The following is an 18,992-nucleotide window of genomic DNA, read 5'->3' on the forward strand; positions in this document are numbered from 1 at the left end:
TCTTTATTTGTCAGAACTGAAAACTAGAAGCTATCTTTAAATTCACTTGAACCAACATGTGTGAAATGTTATTTTGAAGGATTGCCAAATAATTAGGTATTTTTAGTGTTGCCACATTGCAACCAACCCTGAATAGGAATAAAGGAAATTTAAACCTGAGTCTCAGGTTAAATGCAGCCACTGAAGTGAAAATGATTCTTGTGAAGGCTGTGAGAGAAAGGAAAAAGATCCAAAGTAATAAATTTTAGAAACAAATTTGTGTTGATGTATCATAATAGTACAATTGAAAGCAACTGTATAATATAACAATCTAAACTTTTGAAAGAAAAGATTTTGAGCACAATATCTAATATAAACCCTATGAATAAGCAGAACAAGTGAGAAGTTGATTCTATTCAAAACTTTTATCCAGGATTTTGAACAAGGTCTTCTAGGTAGCTCTGAGGATCAAATGTCTCATTCAAAGCAGACGCTCTGAGCTAATGGCCCAAAAGCTGAATTAGGCTTTTTGACATACGTTGTTTTTAACAAATGAATGAGTTGCTGACTTTTAATGATTCAGTGATTTCTCTAGACTATCTGGATTCTCCAGAAACGCTTGGCCAGTGTTGCCCAAGGTAGCCCTCTGCAGGAACAGATCGGAGGCTTACCTCCTCCAGTTTGCCCCAGATGTTCTCAGATCTTCTCACTTGTTTCTGTAACTGAAACTTAGGCATTAAGTTTGTTTTCTAAAACAATTTGTTAGAAGTTTGGGGGTGGGGTGAATCCTATGAGGTCTTTTATAGAATCTGGAAGTCACATGGAAATTCTGGATGTTGGTTACATTTCATTAACATGTCTATTCAGTTCACTTTTTCCATGGATGGCATGCAATAAACAATTTTAATGAGTCAATAAAGGAGTACACATGAAAGCATTTCCATCTTTTTTTGGATCTTTGTAATTTGGGGTTGTTGGAAATAATCACCTTTTCAAAATGATTTCCATATCTTCTTTTTGTTCTGTATCAATTTACTCCATTTTGCAAGACGTCTGATCATCTTCTGTAAATCCATTTTGTAGAATTCAGATTCTGACTGATTCGGACATGGTCATTACTGCCACAATGTGGTTTATTTTGGAAGTACTTAAAAGGAAAACATTTAGTTAGATTTTGAACGTAATGTTACATAAACTTGATATTTTTCCCAAGTCTCCATAATCCATACCCACTGATATACTTTTCCTCAAGGATAGCACCTAGTTAACAGTTTACTTTTTTTTACAATCTGAATTCTGTGTGATTACATGGGAAACACACAGACACACACACACACACACACACACACACACACACACATGCAAACCCACACACAAAAATATTAAGTTCGCGAACTTTCCACTGTGTAAACTCACGGTGGAAAGTTCGCAATCTTAATTGTCAGACCTTTGTATGTACATATATGTATTCACAAAGCGAAATATATGCATATACACACATACATACACTAGCAATATACATATTTCTGTTGATTACATTTTCCTTATTTATATAAATGGATTCATATTATGCATATTTTTGTACATTGATGTTGTTCATTTGTAGACATTTCTATTGTCTCCAATTGTTCTCCTTTTGTGTTTGTTTTCTGCTTTGTTATTAAAAATTATACTACTGACATACTCTGACAATTATATCATTTTGAACTTTTACAGTTATATTAATGATGGAAATTCCTAGAAGTAGTATTCTGAATCAAAGAGTATGTATATTTAACGTTTGGAACATATTGCTAATTTGTACCCCAACAAATTTGCACCAACTCTACTTTTCTCAAAACTTTGCCTTTACTAGATATTCTTGAAATTTATTTTTCTCTATTCTGATTTTCATCCCTTTACAATGAGTGCAGTTGTAAACCTTCTCATATGCATATTGCGTATCTGTCTTCATTTTTCGTGAAATTCTTGTTCCTATATTGAATATGAATATCCAAATTTCAAAATCTCTGTAATTTGGTTAGCATGCTACAAATGTCATTTCTCAGGATAGTTTTCATCTGGAACTTCTAGAAGAGAAACCTGCTGCCCCTTGCCACCTGTTCTCGTGCCAAGTATCCAGAGCGTGTTCAACTTGGCAACTTGCTGCCTGGTTAAGATGCCATGTGATATTTTCCTTGAGGCAAAGTTTTTATTAATGTGTCATCTCTGTAGGTTGTCTTTAGGGTCCTCTGAGATATCATAGTCGCAGGTGAAACCAAGGGTTAACAACTAAAATAGTGAAATGCTCATAAATTTCTCCTTTTAGACATGGTAAGTACCTGGTAACAGACTGAAGGAGGCAAACAGTGGAGAGTGGTGGACAGATATGCTGAATCAATATCCTCCATAATTGTGAGAATTTCCTGAGTTTCACTCAATCAGCATTTATTAAGTCCCTATTATTAGTAGTCAGCTACTAATTTTTTTTTATATAAAATGTACATTGAATAAAACATACTTGTGTTTTTTGGGCTGTCAGGCACAGCATGCCATGGAAAGAAATGAGAAGACAGATTCAAGGTACTAAAGGAAAGAACCCTCTTAAGGGAACCTTATCTAATCACAGAGAGTTTGGGGCGAGGTGAGGAGAATATACTCAATGTGTAAGAAATGGGATGCAAATGATGTTTCTATCATTCTGCTGATCAGGTGCCCAGTGGAAAGTTGCTGGCAAATCCCATAACTTTTCAGTACCTACCTGTAGTGTTATAGGCCCGCCTCACACAACTTACCCTCCAGCTCAACTTTGTGCATGTGATTTCCCACAGTATTCAAAGGCGGAAAGGCATCCTGTGACTGCACTGGAGAAAATGATGGAGTCAAGCTTTGCTGGCCCCCAGTCATTCCCAGAGGTCCCTTCTCCCGACAGAGGAAGCCAATCTGTCACACACCACAGGTACAGGTAGCTTATCATGGTGGGAAGGGGCATATTCACACCATGGATGACTCTGGACAACACCTGCCAAGCATGGCAACAGCATTCAGGAGAGGTGATTGTTTTGCTTCTCCTGTAGTTCTTCATAGAGTGGATGTTCAAGCTGCTCACAGCCAGTAGACAAAGATACGAGCAGGCTGCAGTGCCCCTCTGAGAAGCCTGAAGGAACTATCAACAACACCCATCAAAGCTGCAGACACAGACCAGTGAAGGAAACAATTGCGTTCTGAAAAACTATTAAAAACATGATTTTTCCAAGCCTGCCTTACCCCTGGCTGCAAATTTAATGACTAATTCTTCCCTAGGCAGCTGATGTGCCATGCTCTGGGTCTTCCAACATGGTCTCACACAAAGAAAACTGTCCAGGGGGAAGAATCCTGGAGAGTCTTCTCCTTGGGTCTTTAAGTCTGTCATCAGTACAAGCTGACCATAAGAATTGGCTCTTTGGGCAAGAAAGTCAAAAATAAAGTTATCTGATAAATTTCATGATATTCTGAGGCTGAAAAACTTCATCATCATCTTCTAGTCACATGCGGTGTTTCATCCACAAGGAATCTGGAACTCCAAAAATTGAAAGTCTTTGTTCTAAAACAAGTGTCAATGTTTGGGGTGAATGCTGGCACAGACATTATGCTTATGTCATTTAAATGTATATCGTCAGTATTTGCAGCAATTGTCCCAAGACTTAAGCTTCATTTTCTTGGTGATAGCCACAGTATTTTAAAATTTAAAAACAATATGAAGAGATAAAACATTGTAAAAAACGAAACAAAACAGAAAACGTAAAAAATAACAGTTGTTTGTGGCAATGAAAGATAAATATTGGTTTTCACATATCTAGGCAGTGTTTTGAAAACCACCATGACAGAAGTGTGCATTATAGAAGGAACTACCTTGTCCCTTGCCTTTCAATGAGTCAAAAAAAAAAAAAAAAAAAAAAGGATTTTATTGACGCTGACACATTTACTATAAGGTTTTCTGTCACTCTCAATACTACGCCTCAGTACTTGACGGTGATTTTTATTCTTATTCTACGTGAGTAGAGACTGAGATACTAAGGTTTGCTATTTTTTTAAAAAATGGTTTAAATATTTTCAACTCAGGATTGAAATATGTTTGGCTATTGGATGATTGTTTTAGTTATTAACTACAAGTTTTTGGGTTTATATCAATTGAGGCATTTGCAGATTTTTCCCTGTGAAAAAATCATTTCAGTTCACTGGAGCTAATGGAAGTTCTTTAATTAGAGAAATAGGTCCATAATTACCCGCCTTTTAGAAGATGGATATTTTCTCCAAAACAGAATTTTTCCCTGCTGATTATAACACATGTTAAAGTAGTATTCCATCCAGTCAAGTAAAATCATTAAGTATAACATTATTCTAGCACTATATTATGCCCTAAATGTTTTAAAGTTCAGATAAAAAGGAATTACAGCTTCTAATGTATTTGAGCTGCAAATACCCTCATCTGTTGATACACCCGCTCCTGTCTTCTACCAGGGTTTCTAGGGAACAAGGACATCTTTAAGAGACCTTCCTTTTTGTTTGGTTCAATGACATTGCAGCACTTGTAGGCATACATTGTGTCTTGATAGATAGGCAAGGGTTGATTTATAAAGGCCTTCTCAAGCTTTGTAAATTACAGTTTAATATATCATAGCTTTTGTTTTGTAAAACATGCCGTAGACGTCAATGTTTTCATGATTGATAACCTGGGCACTGAATTATATAGCCTGCAAACTGCTCCATAACTTCCTGAATGCTATGGGGTTAGAAGGCTGGAAGAGCTGATTGATCAATAGGTGGAGAACTGCTTTGTAAGACGGGTCACTAGTTCATACCGGGAGATTTCGCTGTTTTGACAGTTTGGCTAGCTATGAAAAATTAGTTTCTTTCTGTGCACTGCAAATGCGACTCATTTGGATAACTCATTTCTGAAACAAAACTATTAATTCAAAGCCATTATTTCTCATTTTTAGTCCCCCTTTCCCCCTATAAAAACCTCTTTCTTTTTAAAGAAGAAATCTATTATATCATGTCCTACTGATTGCATTATACTTTGGCAATGTTTAACACATACGTAGACAGCACATATGTAAGTTTTTTACAGTGAAATAAGTCCAGGGTTCTTATGCTTAGTGGGAGCATTTGAATTGTCATATGTGGCAGAGCAGTCGGGAGAATGAATTGTGTTGAGCACCTACTATGTGCCAGACTCTGTGCTACACACTATGCATACTTTATCTCTTTTAACTCCCAGGGGATCCTATGAAAACATTCAAGCAACATGCCAATGCCTTTTGTTTGCACCTCCTCCACCCACATCTAGTTTTTACCTTTCTCTGCCTTACCCTATGCAGTAGGCGGGCAGCTGCTCCCTTGTCCTCTAGCTTCTGTTGGTTCAACGTGAGGTACCTGCAAGAGATGGAGAGGAGGGGAGAGTGAGGTTCTAGCACTTCTGCCCCCTCCCTCCCTGCATGGCTGCCACAGTTGTGTCCCTCTTCCTGGGGCCAAAGTGCCTCCAGATGGTCCTCTCCTTACCACCCCTTTCTCTCTCTATTCTGATAACCGCCCCCTCCTCTTTCCATTCAGTTATAGGGATAGTAACAGCTTCCCATTGATACTAGCCCTGACATACAATAGTATCCTATATTGCTTTGTTTTTCCCTAACACTGAACACACCTTTGTAAATAGCAAAATTTCCCCAAATGACCCAATTTAGAAGGCCATCTATTTTTCTTCAGGACTCCGACTGGTACAAGTAGTTCCCCCAATACCATGTTGCTATAACGTATAGACCTGAGATGTACACCCAGATTCAGCTAATTCTAGCACCCAGGCCTGAGCACCCCGTGGACTCCATAATTGCCACAGGATGGTACAGACAGAAGCTGGAAGGGAGGGAAACAAATAAGCTATGTAGATCTCCGTAAACTTGTTGGCTTCATGATCTTACTAGAAGTCCCTTGTTGTTAGTCATTTTGGGACTCAACATACAAGAAATAGCATGATAAACAATAAAGTTTTAAAAACAATGCCAGTTATGATCTGGTGTTTGCACAGACCAGGAAGTCAGTGTTGGCTTAAGGAATATGAAGTTTGATCAGTCTCCTTGGCAAAACCAGAGAAGTGGCTACTAGTATTCAACTGTCAGCTTCTCTATCTCTGACCTTAAATAATATTTGAGAAGTTTTGCTTCATATTTATAAAGTAGAAATAACAGTAACATTGGTGGGGGAAAAGTTACAGCGCTCCATATAATAAAGTGATGTGGGTAAAATTCATTTGGGGGACTGGTCCCTTTAGAACTTGATAGGTTTACTGAAATTATGAAAATGGTTTTCATCTTTCTCCATATGGTTTTATGTAGTTTGACCATGTAAATTGGCATCTCATGGAAGTTATACACGGGAACAAAGTACCCCTCACTACTCCATGTGGGAGAAGGGTAAATTCGGTGGGGTGGAGATGGGAGTGGATATTTTTTATGTCTTTTGCCTTTTGATGGCATCTAAAAACATGGTTATTTGGGTATTTGGGTGTATGAGTCAAAATGAGATTATATAATCAGATGTTTAGTGAAAAAGCAAACTCAAAATAAAAATAATTTAGCTTCTCAAGACTGATGAAAATTTGAGGGAGTGAACTGAGAATTTAGCACATATGTTAAGGAGAGAATGCCAATTCAAGTAAGGTTTTGTTTGTTCTACCACTAACACAAGTGAAATTGTCCCCATAACTGCCGTCAGAGCTTCCTGTGTTTAGTTCTTGTCTAATAACAGCACTATTTTTATCTTTATTAGAGAAACAGCTACTACAGCTTGGATAATGGGAATCAGGAGCTTGAGAATTCCTTAAGCCTACCTTTTATTTTGGCTGGAAAGCTGCAATGATGAGTATTTTAGTCCCTTGTTCTCCAACATGGGAGCCAGAAACACAGGACCTTCTCTTTGTCTCAGTCTCTCCAAGGGGAAAATGGATATGGCAACTTTTGATCCCCTCCTAGCTGACAGACTGCAGTCACAGATGGAGCCCGACCTGGAAGTTTGAGGACATGGGGTGTAAATGCAGTATTTGAAATGTCTGAGCAGCCACCTGTGAGGTTATTGCTGTGATCAATTTGTTTGCCGATTTCCTTTCACCCCAGCAGGAGCCTCTCCTCTTGCTGCAGCCCAGGACAAAGGAGCGGTATGCTACATAGGAATGCCTTCAGAAGGACACCACCCTCGCCCAGGAGTCGGCTGGGCGGACTTGTGGGACCAGCATATCAGCAACTTGAGGAATCAAGGATCCCAGACCAGGATACGATACCTTGCCAAGGGTAGGTCTTAAAAGCAATGGAAGTTAAGGAGGGGGCCATTAATGCTGTGGTTTTAAGTTGAGTTATGCTCCTTGGGGTTTTAGTCACCGATTTCATCACCCATTGGCTACTTATATCTTTGTTCCACAAAGATAAACTAACTTAAAGGAATAGGTACAATGGAAATAGATATCAGGGAAGTATTAGATGGAAAATAACACTAAGAAGGGATTAAGTGTATGTGGGTATCTAGGCACTATATTATTACATAGTTGCTAAAACAACCTGGAATTTGTCATTGGTCAAATACAGTAGAGATTTCTTAGGGGGACTAAGGTGTTCCTTCATCCTTGGGTTTTAAAAAAAATGACTTAGTTCTCTGATCAGTGTTGTGGACCATACCCTAAACAGTGAGCTGTAACATACATACTCATACAGTACCAGCTTCTGTCAAGCATTCTTAGCAGGTCCCAGTTAATGTTGGCAGCATACTGTCAAAATACAACTTGTTGAACTCAAGATCTCTAGTTTCATTCACGGTGCATGAGTGGAAGGATGGGCTTTGGATATGATGTCTACTGCTCATCCTTGTAGAGCAAAAGGTATCCCTTCCTCTGAGTGGACACAGACCCTCACAGGACTCATGACATGGTGAGTGGAGTGTAGGATGAATCTTAGTCACCATTCACCTAGTTGACTGTTCAACCAAACATGGCAGCTCTTATTTAAACTGACTGAAGTTCAAATCTCATCTTTCCCCTACTACTTGTGTGAATTTGAGAACGTTTTATCATCTGAGCTTTAGTTTACTCATCTGTAAATTGAACAAAATAATACCAGCCTTTCTGAAAGTTATTGGGCAGCATTTTTGTTTTTAATCCCATGTATAAAGAGCTTGTACCTGTCACATAGTAAGCAGAGAAGTAGTACTGGCATTTATTGTCACAGGAACTGTTATAGAATCATCACTGATTTCAAAAGCAATGCAATCAGGGTTTACTCCAGAAATTTCAGGAATTGGTTCCCTCACACAAGCCAGGTTCTTATTACATCTAGTTTGTATCTCCCTGGATGAGTCAGACCGGGTTTCTATGCTGTTTTGGCCTGGGTGATTTTTCCACACTGTGTCCAGCTGAAGGCCAAAGCAGGTAGGAGCCTTACTTTTTCTTTTCTTCTTGGCAATATAGTATATACACATGCATGTGCAGTAGTGCCCTGTCTGAAAAAGCTCAGCAACAGATTTCTTTAGGAAGACTAGAAGATAGGAAATAAATAGCCTTGTGGCTGGGTTTTATAATTTTGAAGCAGTTCCAAATGGACTGTAAAATGTATTTGGTACAGAGCTGGGATGACAGTTGCAAATGCAGTATAACAGCCATGTTGTCCAAAATGTATAATGCAAGTCAAGAAGCAGTTGGCATTTTATTTGCCTTATATCTGGAAAAGGAGCTTATAGTTAGTAATCAATAATTACAATTAATCATGTTTCATAATTACTTTTCTTGTTAAATCACTGATGATGCCTGTTACATGGGAATAGTATATTTTGTGAGCGGAGGGAGAACCCAACCCGTGCCGTTTTCCTTTCTGTTGGGCACTGTGATGGCTACCATGGCATAGTCCCAGGTGTGAGGATGCTCTGAGTCTGTGCTGGGCACACACATACAGGAACCTTTAGGGGCTCAGATTCCCGTTCCGTGTTCAGGCACTGCTTTGTCTTTGATCTCTTGGGAGACTTACACTTATTGTCTGCATGGTGGTGGTTTTGTTTTGACTCCGTCATCATTGGGATTGGAATATTCTCTCCAGCTGGCTGGCCATGTGGATTTTCCTGTGTGTGATATGCACCCAGGGTTGATCAATGATGACTCCAAGTATAGTCACTGTGTGCGCAGCACGGTGAATCTCAGGGAGCAATCTCATTCTCAGTTCTTGAAAACAGCTCTGTTCCACTCCTGGGGGACCGACTATCTCTCCGGACTGGAAATAGGATTGGTAATAGAATTTTACAGCTAAGGCCCTCTTCAAATCTGGCCCTGGCTTGGAGGAGGAGTGAATGAATTTACTAGAGCCATGAGCCTTCTGCTGCTTGTTTATCAAGTATGTGGGCTGTGTCTGCTAGTCAGGCTTCATGTGTGACTTCTGTCCTTGCACTGACTTCAGCTGAGTTTGAACCCAGCACCTTCCTTAGCAAAGCCTGAGGAAGGGTGAGGTGGACAAGAGATGATTCAGGAGGCTTTCTCCCGATCGGTGGAGCCGTGACAACCATGGATGTGGCTCACAGAACTTTGAACTGGGTTATGTCAGGCAAATCAAACGAATCTATTCATATGTTAGACAGAAAGAAACGGAATCACAAAAGTTTGAATCACACACAAAAAGTTAGATTACCACCTTAAAAGTAGAAGCCATACACAATATACTGATTATCTACCTCACTTAACTAGCAACTTTATGTTCTTCACGATGCTTCAGAAACTTTTAGAGATGAACCCGCTAAGGATAGCAGAGCTTCAGGGCTAGCCCAAGGTGGGTTTTACTGTGTAAAAGAACTGAAACTGAGTACTGACCTTTCTGACTAAATAAACCACTAAACCAGAAAATGCATGGGAAGAAAATCACATCCCTGGATGACGATGTGTAACTGGAAGCTCTAGTTGTATAGCTTCAGAAGAAAAAGTGAATTCCTTCGATTTAGTCAGTTCATTCTAGTGCCTTATGCGCTAGGAACTGAGTCTTGGAGTCCCCTGGGGAAACACAAATTCCTTGGCCTGACCCCTGAATTACTGGGAATAAAACCAAGCACTAACTGTTGGAATCTCTCATCTTTAAAAGATCGTTTTGACCTATGGAATTACAGCGGAAATGCACTTACGATTTCTTTGTTGCGGGATCAGAGGAAGGGCAGTCCAAACTGGTATTTTACAGTTGATGAATGACAAGCTCACTGATCAAACTGGTGACAGTGTCACTGACTCTCAGAGGATGCAGAATTCTGAGTGTCTTCCAATTCAGAATCACAGGTAGAAATTTAGCTCTCACGGAAGCTTCTGGAGAGTAGTGTTCAACCTCGACTCAACTACCAGTGCTCGGACGTAGACAGCAACTCTAGGAAGGAAGTGAGGACTAGCAGACTGTGTGCCTCTGGGTGAATAGTGCAGAGGCAGTACCTCAGTTAGTCCTCAGAGCAATCCCCCGAGGTCCGTAGTACTACGTGATTGTTTCAATTGATGAGGAGATTAAAGCGAGGTTGCCATTTTGTCTAAGCATGTCGTTGGGACTTGAAGTCATGTCCGATCCAAAACAAAATCACATTTTGGAGAGCTCAAATTGTTTAAAGTGCATCTTCATGTTATGATCACAGATCACATTTAGATTTCAGTGATTGCCAGCCTTGTGTCCCATACCTGGCTTGTGAGGTGATGCATATGTCAGCTGCAGTTCTTCTTTCTTATCTAAGTCCTTAATGCAGCACTTAGGCACATTAGCAGACTGCTCCACGTTTGGTTTGAATTGCCTCTGATCACGTAGTCATGCCACATGGTTGGTTTACTGAAGCTACAGTTGATGGAATCCTCTAAGATATTTTTACACCTTTATTCAACATTTTACAAATAATGCTTAGATCCAGGTATAAGAATCTGCATCTATCACCATCACATTTCAACCTATTAGATTCTACCCACTGATATGCTCTGATGATATCTACATGAAATACAATCTTATCTAGTTATACTTTTTGGCTCTGCGCTGTTGATTAATCTGATAGCAGACGTTCTGTATCATTATACATATTAATAGCGGTAACAAGATGGTGCTAAGGACAGAACACAAAAGCCTGGAATGTGTTTCCTTTCGTCTTGTTGAAATTGATTCATTGATCAAAACCCTTAGTTTTTCAATCATGTAACACGAAAGAGAAAAGAGGACGATCCCCTGGGGAGTTTCCTTGTACGTGGCAATACAGTTTGCACAAGTAAAGACTATATATCTTTTAAGAGGCATTCTGCTACATCTTGGATGCCCACTCGTTTCTGGCTTTGATAGTGATAATTAAAATAAGACAACTTGGGTTTCACTTCTTTCTCTGCTCCTTACTAAAGGTAATTTGGGGCAAAATACTTGAATATCCCTTGGTCCAATTCATTCATCCATTACATGGTAATAATGATAAATAAACCACACAGTTTTCTTTTTTTAAATTCAACGAGGTAATTAAAGGTGAAAATGCTTTGTAAAACCACTATGCAAATGTTAGCTCTTGTCATTATGTTTGAAATGGACACTAACTGGAATATAAAGGAAGTGTTTACCTTTAAGATCTGGTTATGTATTCATGCATCCATTCCATCAAGATTTATTGGTTGCCAACTCTGTACTAGGCCCAGTAAGAGAGGATGGGACTACAACAACACCTAAATTTGTTCCTCCGAATTGCTCTCATCATGTCCTTACAATAATAGACCTCTATTTCATATGCTACGCATTTCATTGCAATTATTCTTTCTGTGTATAAACATGACTTTTATTTACACTACTATGTAAGACTGGGGGAATGAGGTTTATTATATGGAGGGTGGACATGTTTAGATTATGTTTAAATTGTAATAGTTAATTTCATGTTTAAATTAAGGACAAATAACTGAGAAATAGAATAAAGACTATTGTTCAAGTCCCCAAACCACATTTCTATGAATGTACAATACACCTGTGTCAATTTCTGGCCCTGCAAAGTTCAGAGGCACTGAGAAATTCACTAGCTCTGAACAGGCAAGAAAGGGGCTAGCCGGATCCTGGCATATTCCAATGACTTGGAATGGCACGTTGGCATTTCTGACAAGCCATTGCCATGCACCAATGGCTCCAGAAACCATATGAGCAAATTGTTAGATTGGCAGAGGCTCCATGGAACTCGTCACATGTTCATCTCTGGGTAGACGGAAGTACATGCGTCCTGTTCCCATTTCTCGACTCGGCAATTTGCATTGAGGCAATCCCTACAGAACAGAGTTTCAATAGAAATTGGATTGGTTCCCCTGAAGTCAGTGTGAAGCAGAAAAACTCAGGACTGTAGTACCTTGATGTTTAATGTCGGGCTTCCTGATTCCTCCAATTAGGGTGGCCACGTGAATCTGCTGGACTAAACCAGGGCTGAGAGGGTGGTCAGATTGATGGAGTGGAGTAATGCCATTATAGGTTTCCTGTTTGTCACTGTGGAAAGGCCACACTTACCTGCTCAATCCCCATTTACTTTGTATTCTAGGGTAGAGGTCAGGAAGACTATATCCCACCTGCCTATACAGCTGTGGTGTGTTGAAAGATCCCTGGACTTAAAGTAAGAAGATCTGGGTTTGAGTCTCAGTCTGTCACTTATTTTCTGTGTGACCTTGGGCAAGTCACTTCACCTATCCAAGCTTCAGTTTACTTCTCTGTTTAACTGGGAGCATATTATCCGTCTGATGGGGTTGCTGTGAGAATTCAGTGAGATGGTGCATGTGGAAAGTACTTTGTTGACTGGAAAGTGAGTGCCCTACAGAGCACTGGCAGAAAGAAGAATATGTAACACTTTGTTTCTTTTCCAGGTATCCGTCTAATGGTTTAAAAACCCAACAAAATGCATCAATAAATATGCAACTGCCTTCAAGAGAGACAAACTCCTATTTTAATAGCTTGGATCAAAAGGACCTGATGGGGTATTCATCCCCAAGGGCCAGCTCTGTGCCCATCATCCCTTCAGTGGGTCTAGAGGAAACCTGCATGCAAATGCCAGGGATTTCTGAAGTCAAAAGCATCAAATGGTGCAAAAACTCCTACTCTGCTGACACTGTCAATGTGAGTATTCCAGTCAGCAATTGTCTTATAGCAGAACAACAAGAAGTGAAAGTACTGCTAGAAACTGTCCAGGAGCAGATCCGCATTCTGACTGATGCCAGGCGGTCAGAAGACTACGAACTGGCCAGCGTAGAAACGGAGGACAGTGCGAGTGAAAACATAGCCTTTCTCCCCCTGAGTCCCACCGCCAAATCAGAACAAGAGGCACAATTTGTCTTAAGAAATGAAATACAAAGAGACTCTGCATTGACCAAGTGACTTGAGATGTAGGAATCCGTGTGTTCTATGCTTTGCTCAACAGGAAAGAGAGGAAATTAAATACAAATTATTTATATGCATTAATTTAAGAGCATCTACTTAGAAGAAACCAAATAGTCTATCGCCCTCATATCATAGTGTTTTTTAACAAAATATTTTTTTAAAGGGAAAGAAACGTTTCAGGAGGGATAAAGCTTACAACTAAAGCTTTTGGGGAGAAGTCTGAATACAATTTCAGTTCGTCCCAACTCTGTCCTCTTTGGCTCTTAGTAGATACGGGCTATGCAGACCCTCAGCCCTTCATCAAAAAGCACTGGCCTTTCCAGGTTTCGAGGAGACGAGCTGCTGCTGCCTGTGGCTGGACATGCCAGCGAGCAGGCAGCGCTCGCCGTTTGGCTTGACAGTCCCAACCCCTAAATTTCTCTTCACTTGACAGCCTCATCACAGGTTATGTCATATCGACAAATGTAGTGTTTTCTATTTAATTTTTGAAGAATGGCACAAAGACTCTGGAAGGAGAAGGAAGACAGAAGAGAGAGGGAGTCGTCGGGGGGTATCTTAACTACTCTTCCTTGCCATCTTCCTCTGAGATTTGAAGGTGCAGAATCTCAGAGGAAGATATGAAATTCTTATAGAAAAAGAGACAAAAAAAAAATCACAATGTCGTGTCACTAAATCATGCTGATAGAAATGTTTTTCTTTGAGAATGTTTAGGGGCTCCAAAGGAGCATTTCTCGGTGTGTGTGTGTGTGGGTGTGGGTGTGGGTGTGTGTGGGTGTGTGTGTGTGTGTATGTGCATGTGAGAGCATGTGTGTGTGTGTACGTGCATGTGAGAGCATGCGTGTGTGTGTGAGTGAGTGTGTGAGCTCGCTCCCTCGAGCATTTGAGCACTCGTATGCTGTATGCACATGTGTTTATTGTGAGTATGTGTGTGCATGTGTGTGCGTATTAAGCTTGCTAAAATTTGTTGAAACATCAGGGAATCTAATATTCAGAAAAAAAAATTTCCCTTTTAGATCCATTCACTTTAAATTTTTCCATTAACTATAAACTTCAGTTAGTAAGTTCTTAAATCAAGGTCACTTGCATGGTGGGGTCCTATAACACTTTTGACAATGTCTAAACCATTTTCTGATGTGAATACTTCCGAGAAAAACTATAGACTCATTGATGATATCTGTATCACAGGTGAATTGAGGATGTGTGTTTATTTTGAATCACGCGTACTTAAATTATTTACATAAGCCAATGACCAATTTGACAGTTACCCTTTGCTTTTTCATCATCCTCATTACCATTTATTTTGTAGCAAGGCTACAACGCGTGGACCAAGACATTGGCTTCTGTGGTTGATATGGAAAGAATAAATTGTTGAAATCACAAAGCCCAGACGATTCAGTTCACAGAAAGCCCCCAAAAGAACAGTAAATTGTGTTGTATGTTCATTTGGAATAAAGCAATATTTTTACCACTCCTGAGGTGAACTGAAACTTCTCCTGAAGATTTGTCTGTTTTATTTACCCTTAATTTCCTGGGGACATTCAAAGAAATTAGTGTTCACATAACCAGTCGTTTTCCAATTATTGGTGGTGTTGTTATGTTTACACTGTTTTAAATAAAAAGGCACAGTATTTGAAAGTATGCAAAAGATTTCTTTTACTGCAGTTTGGGGAAACTTTGGTTAAATTTTCCTTGTGGAAGATTCACATTCCATTGAAAGGGACTGTAACTATTTCTGAATCAAACACTGAATATATATAATGCTTATTTGAGGTTAAGTTGTTTCTGTTGAACATACATTGCAAATTGCTCTTTGAGAACATTCTTTAATAATAGACAGGATTCCATACAGGGGGAAAAAAAGAACAGAGTGTTCTTTTCAACATTGTTTCATGAAAATTCAAGGTCTCAAATGTTGAAAACATTTTGATAGAAATGTATTTTATATTCAACAAAAGGTTTGTGGCATTCATGAGTTGTCCCCGTTGTTTTGAACATAGAGGTAATGTCGTTAGCCTCTTAAGAGATGATGATAGATTTCTAATTTCTTCTTCAACTACATTCTCATTTAAAAATGTTATATCTTTGGGAAAATATTAGAATGATGGCCTTAATTAACAAGTGCATAAAAACCCCATAAGTTGCATGTGACCTATGTGATTGTGTTGAAATTTATCGCAGTTATCAAACATTAACCGGAAGGCTTCACAAGTTTGCTGATGTCAACCTTGTTCATGGGGTTTTCACTAAAATGTTACTTGTTGCTTATCAAAAGAATCCATACAGAATTTACCTAATTAGGAGGTTATACACTCTGTGACTCGCTGCAGTTATTTTAGTATATTATTTACTCTGAAAAGATTGAAGATTATCAGTAAAAAGTAAGTCCTGATCCCACCCTGTATTTTTTTTTAAGTAGAACCATATATGATGTGATTATAAACACCCTGTGCATTCCGAAGGACGTGAACATCAGGCACACCCACTGGCAGTCTGATGTGAAGTTTAGAGACAGAGTTACTTCCTAGCTGATAGTCAAGACAAAATCCTCCATGAAGAATAAATACTAGTGGTTACTTTCAGTGGTCCTTTGTCTCCTTTTGGCATATGAAGCTCTCCTCTGAAAAAGGTTCGAGTTCAAAATGCATATTTTGGGGCACCAGCAGACAAATGCTGAGGGCATCAAGACGTTCAAAACTGACCTAACATCGGAAATACCTGGAACCCTCGGTACCTGTCCTTCAAGCTCACGCGCATACAGAGAAATGCTTATTTCTACAAGACATCTTTGATTCTGTTTCATTTTCCTTGCCTTTATTATGTAAACAGGTATATAGAGATTTGTGATTAAGTAAATTGCATATTTGTTATTTCCTGGAAAATGAATGTCACGCATTATTTTTACTGGGAATCATTTTCTGATGAGACTTTTTTTTTAAGAAAGCATATGTTATTCTAATTTGCCAGTGACTGTGGAACGGTGTTGTTCAAAATATGTGACCGATTTCATGCTAATGAGAAACAGTAGAAATGATGTTGGATAATTGGCAACCACATTTTCTTCGTGATTTCCCTATGCTCATTATTAAGTGCTCTATTTGACACTCTAGTCCAATATCTACCTTGCTACGGGGAAGGACTAAATATTCGTAAATTTCTCACATCTCTAATGATTTACATCATTTCTAAGTAGCAACAGCACAGTCTTCTGGAGGAGGAGCTGTTTTTAGAACTTCACAGATTAGTCTGTTTTGATCATAATAACATATCAGACCTGCCAAAAAGAGAATAGAAGGGCCAACAGAATGCCCACTGGCTTCCAGATTGAATGGCAGCTACCAGTGGAGTGAGGCCACTGGGGACCATGATGAAGGCTGGCAAAACCAGGTGGCCAGCAGAATGTGCTTGAGGCCTGCAGCAGTAGTTCACACCTACCCTGCAGTATGGTGCTACAGGAAACCATGGCTCTCTTAGCGAGGGGGATGGTGGTTCCTTCACTTCCAGCCCCATAAACCACAAAATATTGCCGTGAGACAAGTGCTGTGAAACATTTCCCAAGGGAGTGTGTAGTACACCTAGCAGCACAACAGGAGGGGTGGGATTTTTATTTGATCTTTTGGTATTGGGAAACATTTTTTATATATAAAACTACTTTTAAAATTATTATTCAATTGTATAGATTCAGTGCAGTGTCTTCAATGATAGCATGTCTATACTGTGTTTGTACTTTCGTCCTCAGAAATTCAGTCTTCATCCAAGAAAAACCAGTACAATGTTTCTAGGCTGTTAACAATTTTAAATGCTTCCCAACATTTCCTGGCAATGAGGCCTTTAAATAAGCTTTATCTCTTTCTCTTTTATTCTTTCTTTCCCTTTAAAGATAGAGTAAGGGTAAAGCAAGAAATTCATTCCTTAAGGTGCACATTGTTCTCTTGTAATAGTTTGTTTCCTACTGTGATTACACACACACACACACACACACACACACTCATAATCATGTATGTATATAAAATATATTTGTATATTAAATTTAGGTGTTTGATTATTTTGGTGGCTTTATTTTTGCTCAATTTGGCAAACACGAAAGTGATTGCCTCATGGAATGCCAATGAAATCAAATCATGTAGCAATCAGCCAACTTGGCAACATTTAGATGACACAGGCATTTTTCAGTTTTCTTAGGTAAACAGAAATATTCTCAGGTTGGAAAATTCAAGAGCTGGAATAAAATCTCTGCTAGATTATCTCTTAGAAATGAAGATTAAACTGTGGGTGAATATGACTGTTGTCCCTATAATGTGTATCATGATCACAAATATATTTTTTACAAATTAAATCAACTTCTCCCAAAGGTCCCTAAACAGGTGCCTTTGACTTCCAGTGCCCACTGAACACTAGTGAGGAGTTGAAGTGAAAGTGGAGTTTGGGGGGTGACTACGTGTTAATGTTGGATCCCCAGTGAAGACGTGAAGTTAAAAGCAGAGGTAAGGAGAACTAGAAGTACTAGGCTTCTAGGACTTTGATAACTTCTTTGTCATAAATACCTGTATTGATTACACGTGCATTCTTGCCTCTAAAAGAATTGTGTGATAGCAAACAGTCTCTTATTTTTGGAAATGAATTAGAAAAATCTTTATATTGAAAATTGTCATTGTGAAAGCTTCTAACTCATCTATCCATAATAGTAACTCCATGATCCCATTTGTCAAATAAGGAGAATGAACCTAGTTTGTCTTCGATTTCCTTCCCAATTGAATATCCTGTTATCCAATTATTCTAACTCAGAAGTTACCTGGTCATTTGCCATCCTATCATTTGAACACAACTATTTAGAAAGTTAATGGCTCTAAGTCTATCTCTGTAAGACTCAAAAACTATTGGAATCTGTGTATGAATTTATGAATAAGACTCACATTTATAAGGTTCCATTTAATTTTCTTGGAGAAATAGACAGGCTCACTTCTGTGATTGGATTTAAAGTAAATTTACCTAGGACAAGTAATCAAATTGAAAAATGGCCAAGAAAATGCCTAATTTCAAAGCTTAAGCATCAGAACTTTCCCCAGAAATTTGGGTCAAAATTTGCCATCGATTTTTTTTTTCCCCCCAAGAAACTGCATCCTGTGAACCTTTACCAAAGCCAGAGCAAGGGAATCTGCAGAGAAAGCACAAGAACTTGAGGGTGTGCTCCTCTCACCCAGACAGTGACACACTCATGGGATACACATGAGATTTATTGATATTCTCAGTTATTTGCATCTCAAACTCATTAACATAAACTCCCCAATTAATAGTGAATAAATTCTCTAGCGACATCTTCACATTATAGTTGGAAATTATCCTGTCTTTGCAGGACACAATAGACCAAAAAATATAGGGTTTACTTACTTAATTTTGGTTGTAATTGCTGTTTTTGACAAATCACTATCTATCTGCTGTTCCAGTAGCATCCCGACTGGCGCTATTCTTCCATATATAATTTATCTTCATCAAGATCCCAAAGTCTAAAATCCTTAGAATTCGATAAAACCATACAGGATGTTAAAATTATTGAATTAAAAACAGTAAATCTCTTTTAAGTTGTGTTATTTTTTAATGTTATAAGGATTCCATGTAGTTGTTTACAAAGTCGAAATAGGAAAA

At 38.9% G+C, this 18,992-nt stretch overlaps 1 protein-coding gene across 10 annotated transcripts in view; it reads left to right on the top strand.

Annotated features, from left to right (window-relative positions):
- The window catches only part of NRG3 (neuregulin 3), a 1,097,333-nt gene extending 1,082,363 nt beyond the window's left edge, over window positions 1–14,970 (top strand). For 2 of the 10 annotated variants that reach the window (XM_033131417.1, XM_033131419.1), the window contains exons 7-10: window positions 2,790–2,923; window positions 7,107–7,280; window positions 12,523–12,594; window positions 12,842–14,970. In XM_033131417.1, coding sequence (XP_032987308.1) covers window positions 2,790–2,923; window positions 7,107–7,280; window positions 12,523–12,594; window positions 12,842–13,349 — 888 coding nt within the window. In that variant the 3' untranslated portion in view covers window positions 13,350–14,970. The remainder of the gene's footprint in view (window positions 1–2,789; window positions 2,924–7,106; window positions 7,281–12,522; window positions 12,595–12,841) is intronic. The other 8 variants (XM_033131423.1, XM_033131425.1, XM_033131424.1 and 5 more) reach the window with 6 other exon arrangements.
- The last annotated feature ends 4,022 nt before the right edge of the window (window positions 14,971–18,992 follow it).

This window comes from Rhinolophus ferrumequinum, chromosome 16 (genome assembly GCF_004115265.2).
Source record: "Rhinolophus ferrumequinum isolate MPI-CBG mRhiFer1 chromosome 16, mRhiFer1_v1.p, whole genome shotgun sequence".
Taxonomy (NCBI): domain Eukaryota; kingdom Metazoa; phylum Chordata; class Mammalia; order Chiroptera; family Rhinolophidae; genus Rhinolophus; species Rhinolophus ferrumequinum.